The following is a 22,029-nucleotide window of genomic DNA, read 5'->3' as shown; positions in this document are numbered from 1 at the left end:
GCATCTCTTAGAAAAAAGATACTCATACTTTATCATACAATCTCTCCTAACCTTTTGCATAAATTGTTCCATTTATGCCATCAATTGCATTTAGTGCTAGCATACATACACCTTCTTTCAAGTACCAATGAGGAACCACCAAATTTGAGTTCATTGATTTCTCCAAATCATTTATGCTTCTCTTGGAATTTTCATTCATTGGTTTTAATAAAACCAAAATTACAGAAAATCTTTGTAGAACAAGAGCTAATAGGGGTGATGGATTGACTTTTGGTGCTTAGGAACTTGAGTAACATCTACACCATCACAATGATTGTCTTATGGTGTCTTGGAATGTGGAATGCTGAATCAACCATGTACTCATCATCCTTAGTAGTTGTAGTACCTCCTGTTTCCTGTAATGTCACTTTCATGAAAGCAAGAACCAATTTTGGAAGGCAAAAAAAATTATTGGGAAACATTTGTCTTTGATGCTAGACAGTGCAAATCTTCTTCTTTGGTAGGTAGTATGTTTTCTAAGACAATGCCTTAAAGAAGTTTAGTTTGTTAATGTTCCACAATTAGACTTAAACAAAAGTATAAATACAACCAATTTCTTTAGATTTCCCTTCACATAACCATAGTTTTTAGAACTTGCATACATTCTTTAAGTTAAGTCTCATTTTTCAATTATTTATTTAAATATTAAAATTAAATTAGTTTTTTTAGATGAAATTTATAATAATTTTTATTTGAATTTAACTTCATCTAGGAAAACTTAAATAAATATTTATTTGTTAGATTTGAAGGGATTCAATGAAAAAGGAAGCCGATATTTCTTTAATGACTTGAAAATTTACTAATGAGACTATAATGTTCTACTTTAATATCATTTTATAGATAAGTTAATCTTTGAAGTGTAAGTTCATGTGAATATTATAATTTATAATAAAAAATATTAAAGTCTATTTGGTCATGTAATTTAAAAATAGTTTTTTATTTTTAAAAATAGAAAATTGTTTTTAAAAATTTCTAACACTGATTGACTATTTTTCTTTAGAAACAATTTTTAAAAACAAAGTTAAATAGAGAACAAATAAGAATTTTTTTCACTAGTTTTTAAAAATAAAAGAAAAATATGAGTTTGATTGATCATACTTTTTGCAACTTGTTTTTAAAAATTGTTTTTTATTCTTTAACTTAAAAATAATTTTTTAAAAACAAATTTCAGAAAATATAACTAAACAGACTTTTAATCTCATTCTATAGATAATTTAATCTTAGTTTGTATTGCAAGTTCATGTGAATATTATAATTTATGGTAGAAAATATTAGAACCCATTTGGCTATGTGATTTAAAAACAATTTTTTGTTTTTAAAAATAAAAAATTATTTAAAATTTTTTTGGAAACTGTTTGATGATTGTTTTCTAGAAACAATTTTAAAAAACAAAGTGAAGTAGAAAATAAATTTTAGAAAACAAATAAAAGTTGCTTTCACGAATTTTTAAAATAAAAAGAAAAACATAGACCTATTTGATCATGCTCTGCAACTTGTTTTTAAAAATTGTTTTTATTCTTTAACTTAAAAATAATTTTAAAAATAAGTTTCAAAAAACATGACCAATTAGGCCTTTTAATTTTTGCTCTTCTACCACAAATTATGACTTTTTTTTTTTTTTTTTCTTGAAGGAATTAAATCTCAAATGAACACTAGGTTCTTTTGTTTCCGATCTATCCATGTACTCTTAAGGAATGATGGTCTTTTATATTATGATTATGAAATGTTTCAAATGATTGTTTCATATTTATCACAGTTTACCTTTTCACTCGTGTTGTTATTGAAGTAGACACAGGTAATACCAGAGTTGTTGTTAAAAACCATACTAGACAAAGCTAAACAACTTCTCTCCTAGTCACCCTAATTTTTTTTATTAAAAAAAAAAAAAAAGCATTCCACTTTAAAAATAGACGCCTTCCTTGACAACCAAACAAGTAAAGAGACCCATGCACTAAATGCGTATTCAAGGGGCTAAATTCCTTAATAAGCTCCGAAACCTCTTCATTGCTTGAGAAGCTCCTAGAAAACCTATTTCGATGTTTTTTTGGTTAAATAAAAAAAATCAAAATATTTAGTTTTTTTTGTTCAGCTAAAAATACTTTATTGATATTAACTAATATAATTAAAGTAAACTTATAATTAATAAATTTAGTTTAATTATGTTGATTGATGTCAATGAATTATTTTTACCTGAATGAAAAAAGTCTAATAATTTGATTTTTTTTATTCGGCCAAAAAATAAATACCAACTTCCACTCTCCAAATAAAGCCTACACATGTTAAAACATCTATAAAAAATTCATCCTCAACGTTCTTTAACAAGCAAGATAGGGAAAAAAAACACACCATTCCCACACTAACAACTTAAAAAATCTATCTTTCTAGGAACAGTCAATACGATGGGAATACCCCTGGCATCAATAGCTCATTCTCGGAAGCACCCACTTACAAGTCCCAACCTCCTTACCAGCTCAAGAGACACTTAGTCCATTTTAGATTCTTGAAAACTCATCTTATTCCAAGAAACAAATTTGAGTTTCATTATTCAACCTTCACAACAAACCACCCATTCCCACCTCTCATTCCTATCAAAACCATCTCATTGAGGAAGTCCAAACATGTTCAAGATTCAAGTATAAAAAAGAACCATGAAAACATTTTTGTTCTTGATTCACAAAACATCAAGTTTATACCCAGAAAATATTTTCTCCACAACCAAACAAGGGTAAGGAAACAAGTTAACCATCAACCATTTATGCTTCTCTTGGAATTTTCATTCATTGGTTTTAATAAAACCAAAATTACAGAAAATCTTTGGAGAACAAGAGCTAATAGGGGTGATGGATTGACTTTTGGTGCTTAGGAACTTGAGTAACATCTACATCATCACAATGATTGTCTTATGGTATCTCATGATTTAGTTGGAATGCTGAATCAACCATGTACTCATCATCCTTAGCACTTGGAATGCTGCATTTGCACCAGTTGTAGTACCTCCTGTTTCCTTTAATGTCACTTTCATGAAAGCAAGAATCAATTTTGGAAGGCAAAAAAAATTATTGGGAAACATTTGTCTTTGATGCTAGACAGTGCAAATCTTCTTGTTTGGTAGGTAGTGTGTTTTCTAAGACAATGCCTTAAAGAAGATAGCTTGTTAATGTTCCACAATTAGACTTAAACAAAAGTATAAATACAACCAATTTCTTTAGAATTCCCTTCACGTAACCATAGTTTTTAGAACTTGCATACATTTTTTAAGTTAAGTCTCATTTTTCAATTATTTATTTAAATATTAAAATTAAATTAGTTTTTTCTTCATATGAAATTTATAATAGTTTTTATTTGAATTTAACTTCATCTAAAAAAATTTAAATAAATATTTATTTGTCATTACGAAGATTTGAAGGGATTCAATGAAAAAGGAAACTGATGTTTTTTAATGACTTGCAAATTTACTAATGAGACTATAATTTTCGACTTTAATCTCATTTTATAGATAATTTAATCTTAATTTGTATTGTAAGTTCATGTGAATATTATTATTTATGGTAGAAAATATTAGAACCCGTTTGACCATGAGATTTAAAAACAGTTTTTTGTTTTTAAAAATATAATTTTTTTTTTAAAAACGTAGACCTATTTGATCATGCTTTTTGCAACTTATTTTTAAAAAGTGTTTTTTATTCTTTTAACTTTAAAATAATTTTTAAAAACAAGTTTTAAAAAACATGACCAAATAGACCTTTAATTTTTGCTCTTTTACCGTAAATTTTAAAAAAGAAAAAAAAGAAAAATGAAAAAGGGAAAAAGGAAAAAAAAAAAAAGAAAAAAAGAAAAAAAAAAAAAGCAATCCACTTTAAAAATAGATGCCTTCCTTGACAACCAAACAAGTAAAGAGGCCCGTCCACTAGATGCGTGTTCAAGGGGCTAAATTCCTTAATAAGCTCAGAAAACCCTCCTCATTGCTTGAGAAGCTCCTAGAAAACCCCATTTCCACTCTCCAAATAAAGCCTACACACGTAAGAACATCTATAAAAAATTCATCCTCAGCGTTCTTTAGCCAGCAAGATAGGGAAAAAAAACACACCATTCCCACACTAATAACTTAAAAAATCTATCTTTCCTATTCCCACCTCTCATTCCTATCAAAACATCTCATTGAGGAAGTCTAAACATGTTCAAGATTCAAGTATTAAAAAAGAACCATGAAAACATTTTTGTTCTTGATTCACAAAACATCAAGTTTATACCCAGAAAATATTTTCTCCACAACCAAACATGGGTAAGGAAACAATTTAACCATCAACCAAATCTCATCCTCAAATCATGATATATTCCACCAGTACCATCCTAAAACATGAAAAATTAACTCTGATTTCAAACAACTATCAATAATAACAACAACCAATCGCCTAATCCTAATTTAAAAAAAAAAAAAAAGTACAAATCATTATGAAAATATCTAAATAGGTAGAATAAGTAGTAGTTTGCCAGAAAAGGCTTCAACAAAGAGAATAAGGCATTGGGAGTAAACCCAATATCATCTTATGTTTTTAAAATTTGTTTAAAAAATTTCATAATAAAAAAATTTTTATACCATTTTTTTTATTATCAAATTTCAAAAACATAAAATAAAAGTGAGTTATCAAACATGATTCCTAGTTTATTTTTTATTTATTTTTACAAAAATAAAAATTAGAAAACAAAAGTGTAACCAAAAGCATCCTTATTTTTTTTTCCTTTTTTTAGTATTGAAGTGGTTTGGTAAAGTTAATGTAAAATTTGTTTAAAAATATCAAATTAACATATTTACCTTTATTTATTTTAATTAATATTTACTTTTATTAATTTTAAGTAATAAATTTATTTGTTAACTATCCATATTAAAGGTATTGTAGACATATAAAATCACATAAAATAATGAGGAGAGGTTGAACATGTATTAAAATAACACATATTTAGGAAGCCTACATTATAATTATATTTTCTTACCCTACACAGTACATAAACCAAATTTTAATAAAAATCTGTGATATTTCACATTAGTTATAAAAATAAGTTCCTATAAGATATACTCATCTTAGCTATGCTAATGCTTTTTAAAGTTGTGAGTTAGAGCAAGTAGTAGTATGAGTATCAGGACTATGATATTTCACATCAATTAGAAAGAGAAGTTCCTACTAAATTACTACATTCAAACTAAGTATAAAGAGACTTGCTCCTAATTCAAGCATAAATTTAGGACATATTTGTAAACATGGATCCATCCATGCATCAACCATCAAGGGTATGATGTGATGGGTGTCATGCTAGTGGAGAGTGTCTTGAACATATAATAAAATGTAATATTATGTTTCAAGATACATGTTGCTTTGTAATTAATTGTGTCATGATGTAGCTTATATGTTATACAAATTGGACTATTTTTATCCATATGCATCATGATTACAATTGAGAAAAATAAAAATAAGAGGATCGAGTCATTTTTTTGACTCACTATTATTATATAATATAAGTAGAGAGGTTGATTGTGCTTGATGGCTTGAGAAAATGGCTTACTTTGCGAAAAAAAAAAGCTCTTTGGTATGCTCAGACAAGAGAGAAAAAAATGGAATTGAGAGAGAGCAAAAGAGAGTATAAGAAAATAGAAGATTTAAATTTTGGCATTTTTGCTAGATTTCCACTACTATTAGAGTACCAAAAGTAATAAAAATGAGATTTTCACTACTCAAAGAATAGCAACTAGGTTGTTTTTGCATCTTTTTATGTTTTATTAGTTCCAATTCTCTTGAAAAGTTTGGATGACACATATCAAGGATCATTGTGAAAAATAATTCAATTAAAATGGATAGTTTAGTGTTTGATTGATGCAATAATTATATGATTATGTGACATTAAATGTATCAATTTCATGTCAATCACATGGGTTGACTTTGTACAACTTGTTTACTCAAACACAAGGGTCGTTTGAAGGTCCTCTTATGTGGTTGTCTAATCATAGAGGGATATTATGGTTTGTACTACATCTTGTTTTCTTCATAAGGTACCTAATTTTGTTAAGGATTGACAATTGACCATCTTTTAGTCATGCTCCTCAAGGACTTTGCATAAGTCTCCTTAATATGTTGTCATTACTCTTGTATCTAAGCAAAAACCTCGATGCATTTATTTGCTAATCTTTTAGTCATTTCTTGGTTCCAACTTCAATCTTGTTAACAACAATTGGATATAAGTTATTTTCAATCCCTATCACTTCCTTGCCTTTGTGAGGAAATTTGAAGTACCTTTGTCAATAGTATTGTTCTAGATTCCATTGTAACTACATACGAATTTGTGGAGTGTGTCAAATAGGTTATGTCACTTGCAATAGTGCGTCTTTCTAGAAACTTTTACAATGTTGTTAGCGAAAAGATGATAAAAGATCTTGTTTGCTTTTGAAATATCAAAAGTTTAGTTTCAACTTGCTTCAAATGCTCCCTTCCTAAGTATCCCAATATTCAATGGATTCTTTATTAATACAAATGGGGAGGAGTACCAACAATGATGTTAATACTTTTGATTGGTGGTTTGGATAAGACTTTGCACACATACTCATTCTTTCCAATCTTAGCCACATCTGTCTAAGGGTTGTTTCATTTCCTCTACTTCCACTATTGATACTTCTAGGTTGGGGTAATGCAAATATGTTCCTTTAAATGTATTTCTTTTGTGGCACTCAAACAAGCCACAAAATTTCATTCTTTCAAATTTCTTCTATAGTTCTATGTTAAGCCTATTTTGTGTCAGTTTTATGAAAATTTTCTAGTAGATTAACTTAACATTTGTATCGCAACTTCTTAAACCATGAAATGACCTACTAATCCTATGTAGGCCAACTCCATAAAATTCCTACATTATGTTGGCAATTTGTCCCCTATTGATCACTAAACCTTCACAGGTCATGCAAACAATAGAGTAGGAGGTGCCACATTTTGTCCCCACCCCGAAGCCTAAGGGGCTTGTTCTCATCCTTCTGCTCTCATTCACACAAAAAAAATATCCTCCTTAGAATGGTATCAAGGATCATTTGTCTTGCCATAACTAGTATAACTCTCCTTGAAAAGACATATTTCTTAAGTTAAAGAGGAAGAATCGATTGTAGATGCATGAGTCAAGTGAAAGTTGCCTGGTGATCTAGGAGTTGAATTGAACTTGACAAACCTAAGCATTTTACCATCAAAATTTTCATTCTTTGAACACTTCTTTCAATAGCAATTGAGAGTTAGTCAATTTGATTATCCAAATAGGCAACAACTTGTGAGAAATCCTATGTATTTGGTTCCAATTGCAATATCAAACTTGAAAGGCTAGTAGCATTGTTATCTTGCTAGTTTAAGGGTCGAGGTAGTTGGTTTTTTGTATTTCAAGTGGAAGAAGGTACATTGAATTGTTTGACAACTCCTTACCCTCCTAGCATAAATTTCCTTACCCAACAAACACAATGTCAAGAATAGTATTCCACTAAACTCTAAAGTATTTCGACTACTTAAAATATTTTGTATTTTAATTGGCACAATGCTTTTACTAGGCATACCAAAAAATAAGTATTACACCTTTCACCTTTTGATATGAAGTGACACACAGAATTTGGTGACCTTGATGATATGTGTGCAAACATTTTAGATAAACTTCGCTCTCAAAATTGTTACTTTATTCTTGTTTTAGGAATTAGTCACCACCTCCAAATAATATTATACCTTCCAATGGTGTGTATGCTTGGAAGAGTACATTCCAAATCAACTTTATCATGCGAGACTACAAAAAAGTTGGAATACGAATACAGATTGCAACAAATATAAATCTCATTTCAAGCTTTCATTTCATTTTATTCCTATTCTTCCAGTCATTCATTCATAGAAGAAACTAACCAAGAAAATGGCCAACAATATGTATCATGAGCACCTTGTATTGATATAGTGAGTGTGGGGTGTGGATTCTCTCTTTAGTCTTTGCTAACAAAGGGCTATAATGCGAGGGATTACCAATTAATTATGCCAAATTTTAATGCTAAATAATAAAAAATGTACTAATCATTCCAAAAGTTTTGAAGTACTCGAAAAGGGCAAAAGACCCATTCCATTGAAATGAGCTGCCATGTTCTCCAACATTGAATGCACTGAGAAAGCGCACCATGTCCACAGGGTAAAGGGGAGTTAAAAAGGGAAAGAGAAAGGGCAGTAAGTAATAAGACCTGAACTCAATTTCTCTAACACTTTGTCTTCAGACTGCTCACTGGTAAAGGTAAGAAACACGATTCCGACCGATTAAATCCAACTCCACTCCGCCAATGCCATTATTCTTAGCAAAGACCTTGGCTGCTCTGCTGCCACTGCTACTGCTAGTCTGCTACTGCCCCTGGACCTTTGCAGCCACAACAACCCTGGATACAGAAGAAAGAACCAAAAAGAATATCATTAAGCCATGCCCATCAACACCCCCATCTCCTTAAACATTGTGCCTCCTCCTCCTCCTCCTCCTCTCTCTCTCTCTCTCTCTCACTCACTTTCTTCCTTTTTTTCTCTCTCAAATTCTCAGTTTCCAATCAGGTCCACCGCCACCACCACCACTCCAACTAGCTACCACCAGAGAGAGTCGTATGCAATTTGGGTATCTGTGTTTTTCGTAGTGTGTGCAAAATTTCCGATGATTGGGGGGCTGCAGACCACCACTAGCTGGCTGAGCCCCACTTTGGATCCTCCATGTCCCTTTCTCTCCCTTAACCATGCCATACACCCCTTTTTCTTTCTCCATTCCTCGGGACTTTATCATTTCAGACAAAACTCCACAAAGGGTTTGCAATTTTCTGGACTCTGATCCTCTTTTCTCGGTCTCAGACGAAAGGAAGATAAAGGGAGTAAAAGCGACACGCACGTGAGAGTGAAAGGCACCAGTCCCCTATATAAAGCATATTTTAGACACGTCTGCAAGGCTATGGTGACAAGTGATCAAGTCTTGCATGTAAACAAAAGGACAAGTGTCGTGGTGTGCAACCGTAAACCTTAGCTTTGGAGTCTGCCCCTTGTTTCATACCCACAGCAGGTAGAGATCCAAAGCCCCACTCACACACTACTTACACACTCTACAGCTATGCTGGCTGTAGAAGAAGTTCAATTTCTTCTCCTTTTCTTCATCATGTGTTCGCTCCTGGTGCAATCTCACAGAACCCATATCTTCCTCTTCACCACGTGTTCCTCCTTTTTGTAACGGGTACCCAGCCCATACCTCGTGTTTTTGGCAGTATAATCCACTGCCATTGCTCTCCATCTCTCAATCCCTCATTTTCCTTCATGGGTTCTTCTTCTTCTTCTTCTTTCTTTTGATAGATTTTGAGTGGCTGGGTCTATAATGGCTTCAATTCTCCGATTTCGAAAGCTATGCTATGTGGAGCCCGTGAAGTGTTCGTCACTGGGGTTTGAATCATTTGAGACCCCAAAGATTGAGAAGAAAGATGATCGGGGTGCAGTGAAGGCTGTTGAGAGTACTGTTGGGGAGAAGCAGAAGAAGAAAAGCAGCAAGAGGCAGCCAAGAGAATGGAGGTGTATGGATTACTGTTGCTTGACAGTTGGATACGTGTGCACTGCCTGGTGGCTTCTCTTGTTTCTGTACCACTGTTTGCCAGCTGCTCTGCCTGGCTTTCAGGTCCCGGAAGCCCCCGGTGCGCGGCTTAGGCGCGAGGGCTTAACCGCCCTTCACCCGGTTGTTTTGGTGCCCGGCATTGTCACCGGTGGCTTAGAGCTTTGGGAAGGTCGACCTTGTTCTGAGGGCCTATTCCGGAAGCGACTTTGGGGTGGCAGCTTCACTGAAATATTCAAGAGGTAACCTTCAATTGGATCATTGCTTACACCGTTCTTTCAATTTTGTAAGTTATTTGAATTGAAATCATAAACCCATTTGAGAATTCTGTTCGGATTTAAGAGCATGTGATTAGATTTTAGAAGAGTGGTGATATACAATCATAATTGAATCCCTCGGATTGCTTTTCCAATACGGATATGGTATAAATATTTATCATTTCTCCATGTTTACCTGCCATAAATAAATCTATGTTTTGAAGAACCATTTTCTGAGATACGTTTAGTGGTATGAAAGCATTTTCCCTTTTGGAGTAGCGTTACATAAACTCAACACTCTCTGCAATGGTTCTTCTAGCAGAAACATGACATAGAATCTTTTGATTGAAAAAGATTCCCCAAGAATCAAAATCAAGAACTTCTTCGTTTTCACATATCCTTTTCCTTTCAGAAAACATTAATTTAGTGATGACAGATTCCACACTATTATTTGGACAACAAAAGTTAAGTCTTCCTTTAGTTTTTCACATGTTAGTGTTTTCCATTTAAGAGGTGTAAATTTGGATTGGAATTATGAACTCATACGGGAATTGTGCTGGAATTTTAGGCCTTTGTGCTGGTTAGAGCATCTGACCCTGCACAACCAAACAGGGCTTGACCCACCAGGCATTCGTGTCCGAGCAGTTCCAGGGCTGGTTGCGGCTGACTATTTTGCTCCTGGGTACTTTGTCTGGGCTGTACTTATCGAGAATTTGGCACGAATTGGTTATGAGGGGAAGAATTTGTATATGGCTGCTTATGATTGGAGACTCTCTTTCCAGAATACAGAGGTTTCAAGATTACTTCTCTGATTATCTCCTCAGCCATAGCATTCCACCAACCTAAACATACATTCTGCTTTGTTACTAAGAATTCGATGTTGTAGCATCAATGACCTTGAAGCATGTTTGATTATTTATAAGCCTTAATTTTTGGATAACATTATTAAGGTAAACCAAGGTAGAGTGTTTGAACAGCACATGGAACTGAAAACTTTGTGCCTTGTTTTGAATCATTTAGACAAAATCATGACAAACCCTTTTTGTTTTTTATAGAAAATATGGGACATGATTTTTTTAGTATGATTTTTTGTAGTAGGATCATAGTAAATTTTGAAATATATGCTTTTTTGATGCTATCAGAAACATGATGAAATCATTTCATTTCCATGTGTTATAACAGCACACTCTTTTCTCCTTTTCCTGAACTCCTATACTGTTTTTTCTTTCAAATTCACTGCATTAGTAAGGACAAACAGATAGAACCGAATTGTGTTTCCTCTAATCTATTTTCTAATTGGGAACAAGCAGATCCGGGACCAAGCTCTTAGTAGGTTGAAGAGTAAAATTGAGCTTATGTTTGTAACCAATGGAAATAAGAAAGTGGTGGTGGTGCCTCATTCAATGGGAGTTATCTATTTCTTCCACTTCTTAAAATGGGTTGAATCCCCTCCTCCTATGGGAGGTGGTGGCGGAACGGGTTGGTGTGCCAAGCACATCAAAGCGATCATGAACATTGGCCCAGCATTTCTTGGTGTTCCAAAGGCTGTCAGTAATATATTCTCTGCCGAGGCCAAAGACGTTGCTTTTGTGAGGTTAGTCTTTGGAATCTTTTCCTTCTGTGGAACTGGCTTTCTGGTAATGAAAATCAAATTGGATGGATTTGAAGACTCTTTTCTTCTGCAGAGAAATTTCCTATTAGTTTGTTTTTTAGTTGTGTTAAATATCATTTTGAAAGAAGTATGAATTATGTTCTATAGCTTAAGGAGACAAATGGACTCTACATGGTGGAAGTGAAATGATTCTGTTTTTTTTTCCATAGCATTTGAAAGTAGGAAAGACCCTCTCAAGTGGAAAATGGCTGAATAATCAGTTGACACCAAAATGGCATAGATTGTTCGAATTATGTGAAGTGATTAGTAATAGATGAACTTCAAATGATATGTAAAGCAACTAGACTCACTTCAAATGCTGTATAGATGATAGAGGACCTATTACATTTTCATTTGATGTTCAAACACCACACAAGATTACATAATGGATTTGACTCTCTTGTTTGGTCCTCGCAGATCCATGGATCCTGGTGTTCTAGATTCTGAGATTCTTGGGCTTCAGACCCTTGAGCATGTCATGCGGGTCTGCCGAACTTGGGATTCCATCATTTCCCTGATCCCAAAAGGAGGAGAGACCATCTGGGGAAACTTGGATTGGTCTCCAGAAGAAGGGTATAATTGCGATTTGGCCAAGAAAAGATATGCACAACCATCCTTACTTGACAGTAATGATACCAACAGTGATGGAAAGATGGAGTTTCAAATAAAAGAGTCTGTGAGGTATGGAAGGATAATCTCTTTTGGAAAAGCAACATCACAGTTACCTTCTTCCCAGCTCCCCAATCTTGGTTCCAAGGTACTATTTTCTCTTCTTCATTTCCATTGTTCTTGGTGCAAAAGGACTAAACTTATCGTATGATGTGTATACTAGTAAAACTCTCCAACTAATGACTAAACTTTGTCTTTCATTATTTTATCATCTTGTTACATAGCGAGCTTGATTCCACCTATTCTCTGAGAAACCAAGATGCTTTCCATTTATTTTTGGTAGAATATCAAAATTTTTAAGTGTCTAGTTATTTGTGGGATATTGGGGTGTCCCATGGAAATTGAATTGGTAGATAATGTTTAAGTGGGATTTGAAAGATTTCATTGTATTTTTAGCATTAAATGATATTGAAGTGGATTATTTTGAATGAATCCATTGTATGTTTAAGTGTCTAAATGGATCTGTATGCATTTCTTGAACTTGTCTAAATTTCAGATTTTTAGGATATCTATAATTGACCTTGTTGTGCCATCTAGTTGTTCGAACATGTTAAGCTACCAATTGATATAAAAACCTAAGTGATTAGGTAGTGAGCTGATAACGTGTATCAATCACACCAACTTTCTTATGCTAAAGTCCTAACACCCCTCTAGTAGCAAGGTTTGAACTCATAACCTCTCATCAAACAAAGCTCTGATACCATATCAAGCTACCAATTGATTTAAAAGTTTGAGTTAATCAGTAATCAACCAACAATGTATATCATATCAATTTTCTTACAATAAAACCCTAATAGAATGCTTTGTAAAAATTGATTGCTTTTTAATTTGCTTGAGATATCACCCAATCCCATTGTGTCTTCCTTGAACAAGGAATCTTCTCCAAGGAAACAGGTTAAACTTGCTTCTTGTAGGAACCACTTGAAGAGAAACATTGCTTGAAATTATTAAACCCATGCATTTCCATTTGTATTGATCGTCAATAATCCATACTTGGTAATGTTTCCAATATTCCATTTTAGTAAAAGTTTGAGTTAGGTTCTTTGTGTTGCTTTTATAGGGGAGGACCTAATTTTTCCTTGGCAGGATTTTTTGCGCACAAGTAATCCCACGAAATTCAACTCATTATGCAGCGAGGTTTGGACTGAATATGATGAGATGAGCAGGGATGGCATCCGGAAAATTGCAGAAAACAAAGCTTACACAGCTAGAACTTTCCTTGATTTACTTCGCTTTGTAGCTCCGAAGATGATGCAACGTGCTGAGGCTCAGTTTTCTCATGGAATAGCTGATAATTTAGATGATCCTAAATATGCCCATTATAAGTACTGGTCCAATCCACTGGAGACCAAGTGAGTATCCACACCTAACTTCGGAAGAAGTTGCATATAAACAGGCACATATAGTTGAAACATTTTAGGGTGATACTCAGATACTGATATGTGTTTCAGGTTGCCTGATGCCCCAGATATGGAAATTTACTGTTTATACGGTGTTGGACTTCCCACCGAAAGATCATATGTGTACAAGCTTTCACCAACTGATAGGTGCAAGAGCATTCCTTTTCGGATTGATAGCTCAGCAGAAGGAAGTGATGGTGGCTGCTTGAAGGGTGGGGTATATTTTGTAGATGGCGATGAGAGTGTTCCAGTGCTGAGTGCTGGGTTCATGTGTGCCAAAGGGTGGAAAGGAAGAACCCGGTTCAACCCATCTGGCATTGCTACATATGTAAGGGAGTACAGGCACAAGCCACCAGCATCTCTGTTTGAGGGGAGGGGAGTAGAGAGTGGAGCTCATGTTGACATCATGGGAAATGTTGCGTTGATTGAGGATGTATTGCGCGTTGCAGCTGGTGCCACCGGTGTAGAGATGGGAGGTGATAGGATTTATTCCGACATAATGAGAATGTCGGACAGAATAAATCTTCGGCTGTGAGTACATTGTTGTGATAATGTTGGAGAGCTTGACGACCAGGATAATTAACTGTCATGATCACCATCAAAGGAGGCTGCTGGTGCTTATGAGACAGCCTTGCTTGTGAAAGGCGACATCGCTGGAGTGAAGGATATGAGCTAATTAGTAGGTTGATCATTGAAGATCATTCATGGCTACATTGCTACATTGGCTTAAGAAGAAGACTCAAGAGTAGATATCAATTAGGCCATCCGCTTCTCTTCTCAAAATAGCAATTTTCTGAGTGTCTGTAATCAAATAATGAGCTTTTTTTTTTGTTTTTTTTCTTGTTTTCCCAAGAACTCTAACCAATAATACTCGAATTCAGAGGCGCTTTACAGCATTACCTCAGGGAAAATCTTGGTGAACCTAGGCTATAAGGGCTGGTTGTCCCAATGTTCCACAAATAACCAGTTTGCTTTTAGGCAGTTGGGCTTGTTCTCAAAAATGGCTGACAATTCTTGATATTTACCTGCCCTGGTGATATGAGTTCAATACAACTTGAGCCTTCTCACCCTGGTGGTATAATCGCTAATAGAGTTTGGCTAGGCCACTAGTATAGAACTAGGCTTGAATGCCATATGTTCAAAGCCCAAATTGAATACATACCCGGAAACATATAATAAAATTATCCCAACACATCCCAAGATCTTCACCATTAGAGAGAGAGAGAGAGAGAGATTAAGGGCCCTCCAAGTCAAAAGACCAAATCTCATGATGCATGTATTGTCTTAATTACTTCAGAGAAGGGCTAGCTTTTGATGGTGATTAGTAGGTTGCTCATGTAAGATTAAGGGCACTTTATAGAAAACACATGAAAAGGGTCAGTAACAACTGATCAGGGTTTTGCAGCTGCTGCAGTCTCATTGAATTCAGTTGACCCTTTCTCTCTGATTTGGGAGGGTGTCTTAGAAGCTAGAACAGCTCAAACTACAGTTGAATAAGGCACGCCACTTGAATTAGGTTGGAACCACCACCTTTATTTTTCTGCTATGATATTGGTGCTCCCTTGGCAGAGCCCTGTTTTTAGGTAAAAGATCATATTCTTTTACCTTATAGATCAACCTTGTTGGTCTATGCATATTGCAGAACAAGTTTGGTTTTCCATTGCCCTTCAAAATTCAGCAAATTGGGCCTCTTTAAGCTACTATATTGGTGACAATAAAGCATTTGAATTATTATCAAATAATAATAATAATAATACTCTTTCCAAATGAGTTATCCAAGAATTCTTGCAAACTTCATAAATAAGTGAAGCTTTTATTATGAAGTATCTGAACTTTTTCTTCCAATATACAAGAACATTGTTTCTTATTTGAGAGCTTGTTGGGAAGACTAGTTATAAATACAGAAGTGTAGCATTGTGGATTCAAATATATCCTTTGTTTCAAGTGAATATATGATGCCAAATGCGCCCATCAATTATATGGCTCGATGATTTGTTAGAGCAGGCTACCCCATGACCCAAAAATAAATCCATAAGTTTGAACTTGATTAATAAAAATGCTCTTTGTTCGTCACAGCCCAAAAACAACTCTACCTTACCCTAAAGCCAAAAACTCACTTAAATATGGGGTTTGGTTGCTTTTGATCAGAAGCCCATTAACATAATACTTTTGAGTTTCGATCAGACTACAAATGAAAGATTTCAATACCCACTTGATGTTGACTTATTCTTTTTGCATGTATCTCACAGCTGGAAATGATCAGATATTTTAAAGCTCTAACTTGACAGCTGCTTTCAAGCACACCCCTTTTAAATCTCCCTTTCCCCTGTTACTAGTTCATCACCTTCTTTCTTTGCCTATTAGCAAGTTTCATTGCTCACAACAGCAGAAAGATATGGGGTTTCCAGGTTCTTTCTGGGCTTCATGGCTGCTTCTTGTTATGGTGGTGTCTGTGGCTAAAGGACAGCCTCTGGTTCCTGCAATGTTCATATTTGGGGACTCAGCTGTTGATGCTGGCAACAACAATCACCTCGACACCATCGTAAAAGCCAACTTCCCTCCTTATGGAAGAGATTTTATCTCTCACAAACCAACTGGAAGGTTCTGCAATGGAAAACTAGCCTCAGACTTCACTGGTACCTACTGCTTCCATCTCAAAAACCTCATGCACCCTCTTTTGCTTTCTTGATTTAATGGGGGCTTTGTTTCTGCTGTTCCAAAACATTCACAGCTGAGAACATAGGCTTCACTTCATACCCACCAGCTTATCTCAGCAAAGAAGCCAAAGGAAACAATCTCTTGATTGGTGCCAACTTTGCCTCAGCTGCTTCTGGTTACTACCACACCACAGCAAAGTTATCTGTAAGACAGAATGAGAACAGACCTCTCTCTTTCCCTTTCTCTGGAGTATTAGGTTAGATGATGTATATGATGATTTGTTTGGGATTAACTAATTCGATGTTTGTAGAATGCTATCTCACTGAGTAAGCAGCTGGAGTACTTCAAGGAGTACCAGGAAAGAGTTGCGAAGATTGTAGGCAAGTCCAATGCGTCATCAATAATCTCTGGTGCGGTCTATCTCGTCAGTGGTGGGAGCAGTGATTTTCTTCAGAACTATTACATCAATCCTCTTCTCTATGAGGCCTATTCTCCTGATCAGTTCTCAGACCTTCTCATACGTTCCTATTCCATTTTCATTCAGGTCCTTCTCCCTTGTAACATCCACCTTTGTTACAATGTGGAATGAGTTCTAATCAAAGTATTTGCATGCATGTGAATCTATGTATTATTTTAATATATGACAGGAACTATATGGGTTGGGAGCAAGGAAGATCGGAGTTACATCGCTGCCACCTCTAGGATGCGTGCCTGCAGCCATCACAATATTTGGCACTGACAGCAACGACTGCGTGGCCAAATTAAACAAAGATGCAGTTTCATTCAATAATAAGCTAAATGCCACTTCTCAAAGCTTGCTAAATAAGCTTTCAGGACTTAATCTCCTCGTTTTTGACATCTACCAGCCTCTCTACAACCTTGTCACCAAGCCTACTGATAATGGTATGTGCAGATTTCTTTTGCCTACTGGGCACAGGATAACAAATCCAATTAGGCCTAAGATTTGAGTTCTGTTTTTACAGGGTTCTTTGAGTCGAGGAAGGCTTGTTGTGGAACAGGGTTGCTAGAAACATCAATTCTGTGCAATGCCGAGTCGGTGGGAACATGTGCAAATGCAACAGAGTATGTATTCTGGGATGGATTTCATCCCACAGAGGCTGCTAACAAAATCTTGGCTGATAATCTCCTGGAAGATGGCATCTCCCTCATATTCTAATCCTAGGCTTAACAACATTTCTATACTTGGGAGTTTGGTTGTATTTGAATTTATATTTTCTATGGTGGGTGTATTTGAATTTATCAAAGTGTTATGCAATATGAATAAAGTTGCTTCTATGATTTGATTCTACCACAAAGTTCATCTAGATGACCAATATCATTACATGATATTTGCCCCATCAATATATGTATGTTATCATTAAAAATAAATAAAAAATTGAAAATTTGTATTGTTCTACCCGTTTTTTAGTTGTAGATAAATAATTTAAGAGTTCGTTTAATAATTATTTTTTAAAACGGTTTTCTATTCTTCATAATAAAAACTTGAAAGAATTGTTTGACAATGAAAAAAACAAAGACCATCTTCTAATTGTTGTTTTATGGTGTTTTATATTATTTTTATTTGTTTTTTAAAGGTTATTTTAAAAAACAATTATATAAATTGATTAAAAATAAAACACTATACAAAAAATAATAATTTGTAAGATATATTTAAAAATATTAAAAAATAGGTTAAAAACATTTTAGGTTTCTAAATAAGATTTTATATTACAAAATATCGGACAACAGTTTTCGAAAAATATTCTCAAAAATTGTTTTTCAAAACTATTTCCGAAAACTACCCAACAACCTAAGATACTAAAAAACTATTAATTTTTATTATTAACCATGTTAACTTAGCAAAAAAGTGATAGCAACATGCAATTAGGGTTCTTTAGTTTAGAGAATTAGGGACTTAGGATTATTAGAAATAGAAAATGGAAGGGAATAAATAGGGGGACGTGGGAATCCCTAAATTTGAATTGCAGGATGGCTCTCAAAATTAATATCAGAAATGAGAGTGTGTGAATCACAGAGAGACAGGGGAAGATGGATTACAGCCTAGCAGCGCTGAAGGTGATGTGCGGACAGCTAAGAAAGGCTAAAGAAACGACGTCGCAGAACGCCTTCACACTCGGCGGCGTCCTCTTCCAACGCGCCTGGTTACAGGGCGTTTTGGTCTCCGTCTCCGATGACGCTCAAGGCCGTTTCGTTCTAGACGACGGCACCGGCGTCATCCATCTCTCCCTCTCCGGCGATTTCCTTCACCGCAATTGGAAGATTGGTGCGTTGTTTGCTACCCCCTCTTCACTTCTCTAGCACCCTACTCTTGCGATGTTCTTCTCTATAAAGTAACATCTGAATGTGTGTAGGCATGTATGTAATGGTGGTGGGAGGATACTTCGTCCGTTCAGGTGAACCACCCATGATTAAGGTAAACCACCCCCACCTACCCACCTTTTCTTCTTCTTCCTTCTCATTTCTTGGATTCTAATATAATTGAATTCTAGGTACACAAGATTGTTGATCTTTCCCCGTTTCCAGATCGAGAGTCAATGTGGTATCTTGAAGTCATCGAAGCGTTCAGACTCTTCTATCAACCACTATATGAAGAATGACAGCAGCCACATCACTCTGGCTCATCTCTGGCCTCCAAACCCCCACATTTTGCTTAATTCTGTATGACAAAAGACCCAAATCATTTTTTCCTCTTCTCTCCGTCAATCTTTGTCTTGACAGTAATCCAATGTAGGATATGGGAATGCTCATGTCTTCGTCTTTACATCCATGTATATTCTTTGATATCAATACATTCTTTTTTAAAACCTTAACTGTAGCATCAACAACTTCAGTTTTATGATTTGTGTCTAATTTTATAGACCATTGTTGAACATGTTCTTCACACAGTCCCAAGGCAACACTGACTAAAGCACTTGGGATTAATTATAACAAGCCATGGCTGGTCATTGTTGATGCAACAAGTGACCCACATAAGAAAATCAGTACCTCTGAACTGAACAGTTGTGTTCTTTCACTCTTGGATTTTTGTAAGGGTTCCTTAGGATTATCTTGGCTCATTTCTGAACTGGCCAGCAACAGAATGTATGGCTAGAAAAAATTGCATGCGACAATTAGTTTCATGCTGGGATGCAGAGAGGGGTCAGCGTCTTTTGCTGTGCTTTCCTGATGATTGGTAATAGTAGTCCTTGTTTCTTGCAAGACAGACAAACCAGATTCCTCCTAGCAATTTCTGAAACCCATTGTTTAGATTTGTGTAAGTGAAGTTCCAAATTTGAAGAAACTTTTATGGAGTGTATGGATCAGAGCTGTGCATGATGACATGCCAAAGATGATGCAGGTGTGGAGATCTTTTGAGATTGACCAATCCATGAAAGATGATCTTCTTACAATTTGTAAGAGAAGACTACAATAATTTCATCCATCAAGTTAAAACCTCTTTATTGAGTGGAATCTGGTTAAAGCTGTGGAATCAACTTTATTATTCAATAAGAGTAAAGATAAGCGAATGCATATAGGAAAGAGTTATCACAGACATTTAGTTCCATGGGAATCATGAACACTCTTCACATCCTGTGTTCGTATAGTTTCAGTAACAAAGAGGTTATATAGAGCATGAGTATTTGTGGGAACTGATGTCAATCATCTTGGTTCTTGGAATTTTACAATACTGTAAGCTGCACTGCAGAAAATCATTATGCAGCTCATGCTCCTTTCTGGGTCACGAAAAAGGGAAGACAATAAATTTTGGTGATGTGTGCTTGGAACTTAGTGAGACTTGTGTTCTGTTTGAGCAAACTCATTTCCATCAGGGGTAGGAGAGAGTACAATTCAAGAGGCATATGACTAACAGACTAGTTTCCAGGGACCATGGTGGACACAGCAGTTGTATGCCGGTTTGAGTTTGAGTTCTATCCTTGTAGTCGATATGATTGCCTTGGGACAAGCAAGCAAATGCACTATCAGATGGTATATGACTAACATAGGTTTACTTCTGACCAACTGCAGCAGCTTTTTCATAGTTTGTCTTTCACCTTTTCTAGGTTTGCAAAACCCCTGTTTTTTATGCATATGGCTTTACCATGAGGCAATAGAGGGGGGCAGTCTCTAGATTGACCAGCAACATCATCATCTTTAATTTCATAAATATGGAAAGCTCTATGGCTTCCCACCTCGTTTTTGACTTTTATGTACTAATGAAGCTTCTTTCATTCACAGCATTGCTTTGCATTTTCTTAACAAGGTCCACCTTTGCTCCTCCAATTTGCATGATGTTTTGTGTATGTAAAATGGATGTACAGGTTGGCTAAGACGATTATTGTTCAATTTCAGGTTGCAACAGACGTCCTAAGGGGCAGTAACAATAAGTAGTTCCTATAAGAGCATGCAAAACACAGCTGACAGATGAGCCCACAAGGATAGCTCAAACCATTCAAGTAACTATGAGACTTCCATGGAAGGAGATGCGAATTAGAAAGAGGTTGACTAGTTCTTCGAAGGTGACGATTCAAAGAAATAAAAAAAACCAGTCTCTATTAAGTAAAAGAAAAGAAAACTTGGTGGGAGTGGTAGAAATCTTGAAGAATAAGACCATAGCTTCCCTCTTAGAAACAACCAAAAGCTATTACATTATCCTCAGAAACGCAATTTGATCAGGCCATCAGTAATTTTATCATAGCGAAGAGTTTTAAACAAGATAATAAATTGTAAATAATTTGGACAATAACCCAAAGCAAATCCATTATCTTGTTCTCTAGTTTTGTATGTTGGGATTGAGCCATATGGGCCCAACATGGTTGGCGCTTATCACATCCGAAGGGAAGGCCAAAGGTCCAGAACCGTGACCCCTCAATCCACCAATTGTTTATTTGTCCCTTTTTAAAGAGGGCATCACCAGGAATTGAACCTAGGATAAAAGGTTAAGGTCCACCTAAATGTCAATCTTGGTACCATTTGAGATGAAGGAATTGAACATGTATAAAGGTGTTTTACATGTTAAAAAACATAATGACACGACTTGAATACACCTTGAATACTAAACTTGACCATGTAAAGCACTTTTATACGTGTTCAATTACTTCATCTTTGCTATGAAAAATATGTTACATCATCTTTATGAATGTGCGCAAAGTAAGTAAACTATCTGACCCGACTTGATGGCTCCTCCCAGTCACCCACTCCACCTTCAATGCATTTGTCACCTTCTCCAGAACTCCATATCGTTCTTCATATCATAATCGTTTGAGGTAGTCCACTTATTCAATATATTGATAATCCTTCTAAGCTATGGGAGAGCTAAGGAAAACAAGAAGCTTACAGGACATGATAATTGATAGTAAAAATCTGATGAACCTAACCAGCTGATGAATCAAGTTCAACCAAAATGGATGGCAGTGTTACCCGTAAATTCATTTCACATAACAGGACACAGCCGTGGTTCTAGCATTTAGTTTTGTGCCAGAAGCGATTGAGCTCAGGTTGTGTTCATTAGAATCATCCAATTGGTGGTCGAGAAGATCATCTTCAATCAGTTCTGATTTGCTTACTAAAACGAATACATATTACTGCAGACTTCATAAGCTTGTCTCACTTTCTCGAACTTGAACCAGTAGCCTTGCCATAATATTTAACTTTTTTTTTTAATTATAAAAATAATGGATTGGTTTTTCTTTATTTATGAATACTTAATAAAAATAAAATATTAAAAAATAAACAACTTAATAAT

At 35.2% G+C, this 22,029-nt stretch overlaps 3 protein-coding genes across 4 annotated transcripts; all 3 read left to right on the top strand.

Moving 5' to 3' along the window:
• Positions 1-8,076: 8,076 nt before the first annotated feature.
• On the top strand, positions 8,077-14,539 carry LOC100243077 (putative phospholipid:diacylglycerol acyltransferase 2). Its single transcript, XM_002270965.4, has 6 exons — positions 8,077-9,893; positions 10,477-10,699; positions 11,219-11,502; positions 11,977-12,316; positions 13,315-13,580; positions 13,680-14,539. Exons 1-6 carry the CDS (start codon positions 9,424-9,426, stop codon positions 14,161-14,163), a joined length of 2,067 nt encoding a protein of 688 aa, XP_002271001.1. The 5' UTR covers positions 8,077-9,423; the 3' UTR covers positions 14,164-14,539.
• Positions 14,540-15,696: 1,157 nt separating this feature from the next.
• Positions 15,697-17,595, top strand: LOC100250001 (GDSL esterase/lipase At5g22810). Its single transcript, XM_002271364.4, has 5 exons — positions 15,697-16,264; positions 16,360-16,490; positions 16,597-16,830; positions 16,934-17,189; positions 17,270-17,595. Exons 1-5 carry the CDS (start codon positions 16,024-16,026, stop codon positions 17,461-17,463), a joined length of 1,056 nt encoding a protein of 351 aa, XP_002271400.1. The 5' UTR covers positions 15,697-16,023; the 3' UTR covers positions 17,464-17,595.
• A 546-nt stretch (positions 17,596-18,141) lies between these two features.
• On the top strand, positions 18,142-19,177 carry LOC100265374 (uncharacterized). 2 transcript variants are annotated; one of them, XM_019220395.2, is made up of 3 exons: positions 18,142-18,570; positions 18,659-18,720; positions 18,831-19,177. In XM_019220395.2, exons 1-3 carry the CDS (start codon positions 18,336-18,338, stop codon positions 18,969-18,971), a joined length of 438 nt encoding a protein of 145 aa, XP_019075940.1. In that variant the 5' UTR covers positions 18,142-18,335; the 3' UTR covers positions 18,972-19,177. The 2 variants fall into 2 exon arrangements, with proteins under 2 accessions (XP_019075940.1, XP_002271178.1); XM_002271142.4 differs by having other exon boundaries at positions 18,152-18,570; positions 18,797-19,177.
• Positions 19,178-22,029: the final 2,852 nt, after the last annotated feature.

This window comes from Vitis vinifera, chromosome 6 (assembly GCF_030704535.1).
Source record: "Vitis vinifera cultivar Pinot Noir 40024 chromosome 6, ASM3070453v1".
In the NCBI taxonomy this organism is placed as follows: Eukaryota; Viridiplantae; Streptophyta; class Magnoliopsida; order Vitales; family Vitaceae; genus Vitis; species Vitis vinifera.
Note: the sequence above shows the minus strand (reverse complement) of the source record. Positions and strands in the feature narration are given on the sequence as shown.

What these genes read in the sequence shown, in the direction of transcription:
- LOC100243077 (XM_002270965.4), top strand. Translation starts at nt 9,424, where the DNA reads ATGGCTTCAATTCTCCGATTTCGAAAGCTATGCTATGTGGAGCCCGTG. An exon ending in TCTCTTTCCAGAATACAGAG is followed by an intron (nt 10,700 to 11,218) that starts GTTTCAAGATTA and finishes GGGAACAAGCAG; the next exon opens with ATCCGGGACCAAGCTCTTAG. An exon ending in TCCCCAATCTTGGTTCCAAG is followed by an intron (nt 12,317 to 13,314) that starts GTACTATTTTCT and finishes TTTCCTTGGCAG; the next exon opens with GATTTTTTGCGCACAAGTAA.
- LOC100250001 (XM_002271364.4), top strand. Translation starts at nt 16,024, where the DNA reads ATGGGGTTTCCAGGTTCTTTCTGGGCTTCATGGCTGCTTCTTGTTATG. An exon ending in CCTATTCCATTTTCATTCAG is followed by an intron (nt 16,831 to 16,933) that starts GTCCTTCTCCCT and finishes AATATATGACAG; the next exon opens with GAACTATATGGGTTGGGAGC. An exon ending in CACCAAGCCTACTGATAATG is followed by an intron (nt 17,190 to 17,269) that starts GTATGTGCAGAT and finishes CTGTTTTTACAG; the next exon opens with GGTTCTTTGAGTCGAGGAAG.
- LOC100265374 (XM_019220395.2), top strand. Translation starts at nt 18,336, where the DNA reads ATGGATTACAGCCTAGCAGCGCTGAAGGTGATGTGCGGACAGCTAAGA. An exon ending in TCACCGCAATTGGAAGATTG is followed by an intron (nt 18,571 to 18,658) that starts GTGCGTTGTTTG and finishes GAATGTGTGTAG; the next exon opens with GCATGTATGTAATGGTGGTG. An exon ending in GTGAACCACCCATGATTAAG is followed by an intron (nt 18,721 to 18,830) that starts GTAAACCACCCC and finishes CCCCGTTTCCAG; the next exon opens with ATCGAGAGTCAATGTGGTAT.